Source organism: Quercus suber, unplaced genomic scaffold (assembly GCF_002906115.3).
Source record: "Quercus suber isolate HL8 unplaced genomic scaffold, Cork oak 2.0 scaffold_100, whole genome shotgun sequence".
NCBI lineage: Eukaryota > Viridiplantae > Streptophyta > Magnoliopsida > Fagales > Fagaceae > Quercus > Quercus suber.
This window is the reverse complement of record NW_027069565.1, coordinates 367,411-376,003: the sequence shown is the minus strand read 5'-3', so window position 1 is coordinate 376,003 and position 8,593 is coordinate 367,411. Positions and strand designations below refer to the sequence as shown.

At 36.2% G+C, this 8,593-nt stretch overlaps 1 protein-coding gene across 1 annotated transcript; it reads right to left on the bottom strand.

The window, feature by feature from the left end:
* Window positions 1–326: 326 nt before the first annotated feature.
* On the bottom strand, window positions 327–2,183 carry LOC112012903 (pentatricopeptide repeat-containing protein At1g08070, chloroplastic-like). Its single transcript, XM_024045273.2, has one exon. It carries the CDS (start codon window positions 2,181–2,183, stop codon window positions 327–329), a length of 1,857 nt encoding a protein of 618 aa, XP_023901041.2.
* Between the last annotated feature and the right edge of the window lie 6,410 nt (window positions 2,184–8,593).

Here is an 8,593-nt window from a genome sequence, read left to right as displayed (position 1 = left end):
CTCGTGCTACATTACAGCCTTCAAATTATGGTATCCATTCCATACTCGGGATGAAAAGTTCCAATATTGCTTTTGTATGGTAGCATATCATGGTAGCCTCCCATTTTATTTCTTTTTGAATACTTTGGTTTTGACTTAAACTCAAAGCACATATTGGATATTCTTAAGGAGTTCTTTGCCTTGTGAAAGTTTGCTGACTGCCAAATTTCAGTGCTACCTTTCAATTTCACTAGCATTTACAAATTTCATACATTTAAGCTTGTAATTACAAAGATTAGAAAGTTTATTAGAATTTAAATCAAGTTTTATTTCACTGAATGACAATCCTAGATCTCTGGGTCAAAAACTTCAGCTTGTATAACTTTATTGATTCGAATAATCATCTCATATATAAAATCCATTTGACAATGTGAATCGTCAGCAACAAAGAACTCATGAACTACACCGTCTATTTCAATGAAAGAGCATCCGGGAAGCTTTTGGATTCTCTGAAGAGCCATACTTTTCCGCATGTTTTTTACATCAGACCACCTCGATGCTGAAGCATATACATTGGATAATAAAACCCGTGCCCCACACTTTTTTGGCTCTAATTCTTCAATCCTCTTGGCTGAAAACTCTGCCAATTCGATATTCCCATGACTCCCAGAGGCAAAAAGCAAGGATCGCCATATAACAACATCAGGTTGAATGGGCATTGCACTGACAAACTTTTCTGCCTCAGCCAAGAGGTTAGCACGGCCGAGAAGATCAACCATGCAACCATAATGTTCAATGCGAGGCTTGAGATTGTAGCTTTGAGTCATTTGATTGAAATAGTGAAACCCTTTATCTACAAGTCCAGCATGGCTACAAGCAGACAAGACTCCTAGAAATGTAACCTCATTCGGCCTAACAATACCACCTGACATTTCCATTTGTGAAAACAAGTTCAATGCTTCATCAGACAGCCCATTCATGGCAAGCCCAGTAATCATAGTAGTCCAAGAAAACACGTCTCTCTCGGTCAAATTCAAAGCATGAAAAATCTTGAGGGCACGTTGGATATCTCCGCATTTAGAATACATATCAATCAAAGCATTCTTGACAGAGAGATTGAAGTGAATGCCTGATCTTTCACAGTGAGTGTGCACCCACCTTCCCTGATCCAATGCACCAGAATGCCCACATGAAGAAATTACGCAAGCAATGGTAGCAGCATCTGCTGTAATTCCGCGTGCCTGCATTTCCCTGAACAATTCAATGGATTCCTTGAACAAATGCGAATGTGCATAACCGGCAATCAAACAAGTCCAACAAACTACGTTTTTGTCCGGAATTGTATCAAACACCTTTCTAGCATGTTCCATTTGCCCACATTTCGCGTACATGTCTACTAAGGAGGAACCTAGTATCACATCTACAACAAATTCATTTCGTACAAGTACTCCATGGATTTTACGACCCATGTCGAGAAATCCAATCCTTGCACAAGCTGTGAGAGCATTGATAAGAGTAACCTCGTCCGGCCTTGTATTAACATCACACTTGAGCATTTCATCAAACACCTTCAAGGCATCCCAATGACAACGTCCTTGTATATACCCAGAAACCATACTGTTCCAAGACACCACGTCGCGAAGAGAGAGTGGTATTTCATCGAAGACTTGGCGAGAATTGTGAAGCAAGCCGCAGAAGGAGTACATGGAAAGCAAAGCGTTTTGGACGAAGACATCGTGTTGGAGACCGAGTTTGAACGTGAGGGAGTGAAGCTCTTGACCTTTGTGGGAAAGTGAGAGACGGGCACAAGCTTTGAAGAGGAAAGGGAAAGAATGGCGGTCCGGAAAAAGCCCGAAACGGCGGCGCATGAGATTGTAAAGAGAGATGCATTGTTGTGGTGAGGAAGTAGTGTTACTGTTACTGTTAGTGTTACTGTGTGAGTAAGCTTTGAACATGAAATTCCAGGCGAAGATATTGGGGTTCTGAATTTGAGAGAAAAGGGTGTGAGGGAAGTGGAGATTGTTGGCATTGGAGTGAGAAAGAGAAAGAGAGAGAAGCAGGAGTTTGCTTGATACAAATGGGTCTTGGAAGAGGCCTGAAGCAATGGCTTGTGACAGAATTTGATTGAAATGCTTGGAGTTTTTGGATACTATATCATTTTCTATGAGAGACAAACAAAATCTACCAGCACTGTTACAAGTCATTGATTTTCAGCCTGATGACCACTCTAACTCAATGAGAGGTTTTCATTTTTTTTTCTTTCTTTCTTTCTCCCTAAGCTGTGTGTGGGAGAGAGAGAGAGACAGAGAGAGGGAGGGAGGGAGAATGAGAAAAAAATAACAAAGAATGAAAAAATTGGGTTTTCAAATTTTTTATTTTTATTAATTTGAATTTTGAATGTTATTAACACACTAAGAAGTGCCAACTAGTTGAGTTACGAGGCTCGCTTAGTGATGTAAAGTACTGTATTTGAAGTAAGGGTATCAAACAATGAGTTGGTTAAAATGGGTTTTTAGACCAAATAAATTTGACTAAAATCTCACTGAATCTAATTTGAATGCTCTTAGTAGTAATAAAATTTCATTCTGGCTACATATTGTAAAGCAGAAATTTGCTTATGAATTGATTAATATTGTTTAAAACCTCTCTTTTTCTTTTTGGTTCTTTTGTTCATATAAATTTTTAGAGGCAAGTCTCATGATAAATTGGACTTTCAAGGATATAGGGAGATGATGGGAGAGTACACTGGAGGAGAATCAAAGATGATTAAAATTTAATAATTACTAGTTATTGACCTTTTCTCCGCATGAATTTTTCTTTAATTGATTATGTTTGCATTCTTTCCTCTTTGTTGATGTCTGCCTGTATCATGCAAAATACTAGTCAGAAGTAAAATTGTCAACCTTATGTATGCTGAATTGTTCATTATTTGCATTTGTCATAATCACTGTTGTTGGTCATAGTTATATCAAAATTACAGGCGAGTTGCAAGTATTATTTGTAGACCTGATTGAAAACAATATTGAATTATGTTCTATTATTTGTTCCTGTCGTCATCACACCAAAATGCAAGTTTTGAGCTGACTTTTTAAGTTTGAATGGACACCAATAGGTTCATCCAATTGATTGAGAAGAAGAAAAGGAGTTCTTTAGAGAAGAAAGAAATTCCTTTAAAATGAGAGCAGAAGAGCCAGAGGCAGAAATATTGCAGCTCTTGAGAACACTTGAAACTATATTGCAGCCTAATCTGCAAGAAGAATTTCTTTGAGACAGCCTAATGTATATTAGTAAATGACTAAATGGTCACTTCGTTTGATTGTAGAATGCATATATTTATTGAGTAGTCTTAAACTCATGCCGTCATGCGTCTACAATATACTGTCACATTTATCTGTCTTTCTTTGCTTTTTTTCATTGTTTCCTTTTCCTACTGATAAGTCTCACTTTCAGTATCAAGAAAGCATGGATAATATTGGAAGAAAGTAGTTACTGAAACTTTTTTCAATTAAGCAGCTTGTGACTAATTGCTGCAAATAACTAGTTTAAAAGCAGGCCACTCTACAAAAATAGGAATCACAATCTGAAAATTCAACAAGCAAGGTCTGTACAGGGGATAAAAGATAGGAATTATGTCATGGCACTCATAATGAATAAATGTTGATAGTGGTGACAGTAAAATTGATGCATACTTAACAAAAACTCAAATATCAAATAAGGTAATATGGCTTCTTTTATTAAAATTTTGGAAGTCACACGTCTAGAATTTGAAGAGACCATAAACTCCATTCAGCCTAGTTCATGCATAGACAATAACTGCAATTAATAGTAAGAACTTTGTCAATAATAACAAGAATACTCTAGTATTTTTCTCATGCTTATCATCAGGATACCTCATGTCTTGTTCTTTGACACAAAAATTTAGTGTAGATGGTCAGCGCAGACACTCCTATTGTGTTCTCCAAAGCCTGTGAGCTTTCCATTCTTGAACTCACAGTTCGTGCGTGGCTGCAAACTGAAAAAGTATAGAAGGCAAACAATACAGCCTTTTGATATCGCCTGGGCCGTTAGGCTGGATGACCATCTTGATTTCTTGGTTGATGTCGCTCCATTGGATCAAGAGCATTACAGTAAGGTGTTTCTTTTTCCTTAATTACTTTAATTCTAAATATTTTGGATTTCAACGAATATTGAATACTAACGTGCATGGTATGATTATTCAGGAAGAGGGTTCTGAAAAGAATCAGAACAAAACTGAATCTCTTACTGCTGAAATCACTGAATCTTCCTATGATGACCAACGTTGGTGTGAGTAAAACAAACAGTATAATTTTATTTACTTGATTGATTGAGCCTCTACATCCTTCAATTTTAATACCATATTATTGTGAGAAACTTGTGGGTAATGTATTTTGTGCATGATAATGCTTGTGTGATTGGTTTTTTGTATATAGGAATTGTTCATGACTAATCCAGAACTGTCGGGACCATATATGTTTGCAGTTTGCACCATCAATGTCATGTACTGAACTAGAGAATGATCCTCGTTCCAAAGTGAGAATTTTGTTACATAACTGATATTACATTGACATGTACATTTCAAGTATTATTTCCATTTTTCTAATTTCTAGAATGGATTGTGTAAGCCACACGAAAATTTTTTAGTGCAATTTCATTATGTTATATATTCACAGCGTTTGAGGCAAAATTTATCTTGTAAATTTATCACTTAAGGGACATCAATGTCTGCTTTGTGGAATCTATTAGAATTTAGAATTCATGTCACCGTTATCTTGACATGTTTTCTTCCAGGACTTCAAGGCAATATACTTATGCTTTTATTTGCACCACACCCTTCCCAACCCCCACCCCACCCCCCACCCCTTTTAAAGTGGGTCACTATATGTGAGAATCCCTATGGCGTTTTTGCAGTGACAAATCCATGGAAAGCAAAGCAAAGCAAACTGTTGAACCTGATGCAAGAGAAGGTTACTGGATGGGAAAGAGGCATCTTAGCTTGTAGACACCACCATCTTATAGCAAATTAACTAAATGGATACATATTGATGCATGTTTGACTTTTTATGGATGATAGTATAAGAACCTGTGCCAACTATTATTAAATATTTTGCTACAGAGCTCTTCCTTTTGTTGGATATATGCTTTTTAAATTTGATTTTTATGCTTTCCCATGAAAACCCAATTCAGTACCATATCTATGTGATGCGTAGCCTGAAAGATATATGAGGCTTTGCAGAAAGAATTATTGCGCCTAGTTGGTGACTGGAGTGATGATTTAGATAATATATTATAGGCGAAAAGCACATTTTAGTCCCTACATTTTCAGGCGATTTCCATTTTAGTCCCTAAATTTTATTTTTACCGCTTTTAATCCCTATCCGGAAAAACGCTTCCATTTTTGTCCCTGCCGTTACTCATTTAACAGAAATATCATACGTGGCAAACGGTCCAACAGTAAATGCTGACGTGTCTATTAAAATAATATTAAAAAAAGCTACATCAGATAAAAATAATATTTCAAAATGCCACGTCAGCAATTTAATTTTTGAAAAAAAGCCACCTCAAATAAAATAATATAAAAAGTTATAACCTAATTATTTTTTTTAAAGAAAAGAAATTAGTTAAATTAATTTTTTTTTCTTTTTTTTGGAAGAACATGAAGAACGTGTTCTTCATTTTTCTTCCCCACAAACCCAGAAAATCATACACCGAATGAAGAACGTGTTCTTCATTTTTCTTCCCACAAACCCAGAAAATCATACACCGAAGAAGAACGTCAAGAACCCACAAACCCAGAAAATCATACACCGAATGAAGAACGTGTTCTTCATTTTTCTTCCCCAAAACCCAGAAAATCATACGCCGAAGAACATGAAGAACCCACAAACCCAGAAAATCATACACCGAATGAAGAACGTGTTCTTCATTTTTCTTCCCCACAAACCCAGAAAATCATACACCACAAACCCAGAAATCAAACCACAAACCCGAAACCCAGAAACAAAATCACCAAACACCCACTGCCGAGAAACCCACAAACCCAAAAATCAAACCACCCACTACCGAGCAATTCATACCCAAACCCAATACCTAACTCACCAAACACCTAAACAAAAAATCACCAAACACCCAAACAAAACCCAAAGGCACAACCACCACCACCTCAAATAGAACCCAGCCACCACCAAAACCCGNCTTGTTCTTTGACACAAAAATTTAGTGCATAATTTCACCTACTGCACCTTTTTTGATTTATTACACTCCATATTTACTGTTGCTGAGTGTGTGTTAGGATAAAGAACATTTACTAAAGAAAATGTTTACACTGGCGGTCTAGTTCTGAGATGGAACTAGCGGTACAGGCTGACGGATTAACAGACTAGCCCAAATTGGTGAAGAGTCACTACCATGAAGGGTGGGAGTGATTCAATAGCTCATAGATGCAGGATTTAGGTGATTAAGCAGTATTCGATAGTTGCAATGGGAAAGGAATGAGGAAGAATAAATATAGACAAGGAAAAGAAAGATATGATTTTTGGCTACTGGCCTTGCCTGTTTAGGGAAAAAACCAAGAATTATCTGGTAAGTAGAACATTACTGAGCAGAGATAATGCAAATCAGTGGAGTTGAGTGCAAGAATTTATGAATCTCATGTAGAGTTGAGTGCAAGAATCCTATGAAACACGGTAAACATAGTTGTAGTTACTGCAAACATTGCCCAAGCATGCTATGCAGGACCTTGTTTAATTCTTGGATGTTTTCTCGAAGTTGATTTAGTTATGCGTCATTGGTCCTCTATGCCTCCTACTTATGTCATTTCCCTCTATAAACCAATTCTACATATAATTACATTAAATTGTAATGCAATAGCTCCTAGAAAAAGCAACAATGACCGGTGGATGGGCTTCACAGAGGACTATATTGCTCATCACATTAATCCTTAGGTTTTTATTTTATTTTATTTTTTTATATCTAATTTTTTCTTTCAAAAATATCTAATCTTTATGCATTCTATCATTAAAAAATAGGCGAAAAGCACATTTTAGTCCCTACATTTTCAGGCGATTTCCATTTTAGTCCCTAAATTTTATTTTTACCGCTTTTAATCCCTATCCTGAAAAACGCTTCCATTTTTGTCCCTGCCGTTACTCATTTAACAGAAATATCATACGTGGCAAACGGTCCAAAGTAAATGCTGACGTTCTATTAAAATAATATTAAAAAAAGCTACATCAGATAAAAATAATATTTCAAAATGCCACGTCAGCAATTTAATTTTTGAAAAAAAGCCACCTCAAATAAAAATAATATAAAAAGTTATAACCTAATTATTTTTTTTAAAGAAAAGAAATTAGTTAAATTAATTTTTTTTTCTTTTTTTTGGAAGAACATGAAGAACGTGTTCTTCATTTTTCTTCCCCACAAACCCAGAAAATCATACACCGAATGAAGAACGTGTTCTTCATTTTTCTTCCCCACAAACCAGAAAATCATACACCGAAGAACATCAAGAACCCACAAACCCAGAAAATCATACACCGAAGAACATGAAGAACGCTGTTCTTCATTTTTCTTCCCCACAAACCCAGAAAATCATACACCACAAACCCAGAAATCAAACCACAAACCCGAAACCCAGAAACAAAATCACCAAACACCCACTGCCGAGAAACCCACAAACCCAAAAATCAAACCACCCACTACCGAGCAGCTACCAACGAAACCCAGCCACCAAACAAACCCAACAAGCACCAAATCTTGCCACCAAATTGATCCAGCAAGCACCAAAACCCACCACCAAATGGATCCAGCAAACACTGAAAAAAACCCACCACCAAAGCCGGCCACCGATTCAACTCCACAACCGAAACCCACCACCGAAACGCCACCACTAAAACCTAGCAACCACCGATTCGATCCAACCAAAACTTAGTTAGATGAGAAGAGATAGATGAGCGAAACATGTTGTGAATAGAGAAAGAGGAATGGGAAAAGTAGAAGAGAGATATAGAGGGAGAGATGGAGAACTGTGAATAGAGAGAGAGGAATGGCAAACACGCTTTTTATTTTGTAAATCTGAGTGATTTTATAGTTTTGGTTGCTAAGAAAATGCAAGAAAAGAAAAGTAAATTTTTAATTTTTAATTTTTTGGGCAAGCTTAGTTGGGAAAGAAAAATGAAGAACACGTTCTTCATGTTCTTCCAAAAAAAAGGAAAAAAAATTAATTTAACTAATTTCTTTTCTTTAAAAAAAATAATTAGGTTATAACTTTTTATATTATTTTTATTTGAGGTGGCTTTTTTTCAAAAATTAAATTGCTGACGTGGCATTTTGAAATATTATTTTTATCTGATGTAGCTTTTTTTAATATTATTTTAATAGACACGTCAGCATTTATTGTTGGACCGTTTGCCACGTATGATATTTCTGTTAAATGAGTAACGGCAGGGACAAAAATGGAAGCGTTTTTCAAGATAGGGACTAAAAGCGGTAAAAATAAAATGTAGGGACTAAAATGGAATCGCCTGAAAATGTAGGGACTAAAATGTGCTTTTTGCCTATATTATATTATCCAAAAACCTTTTGTCGATAACAG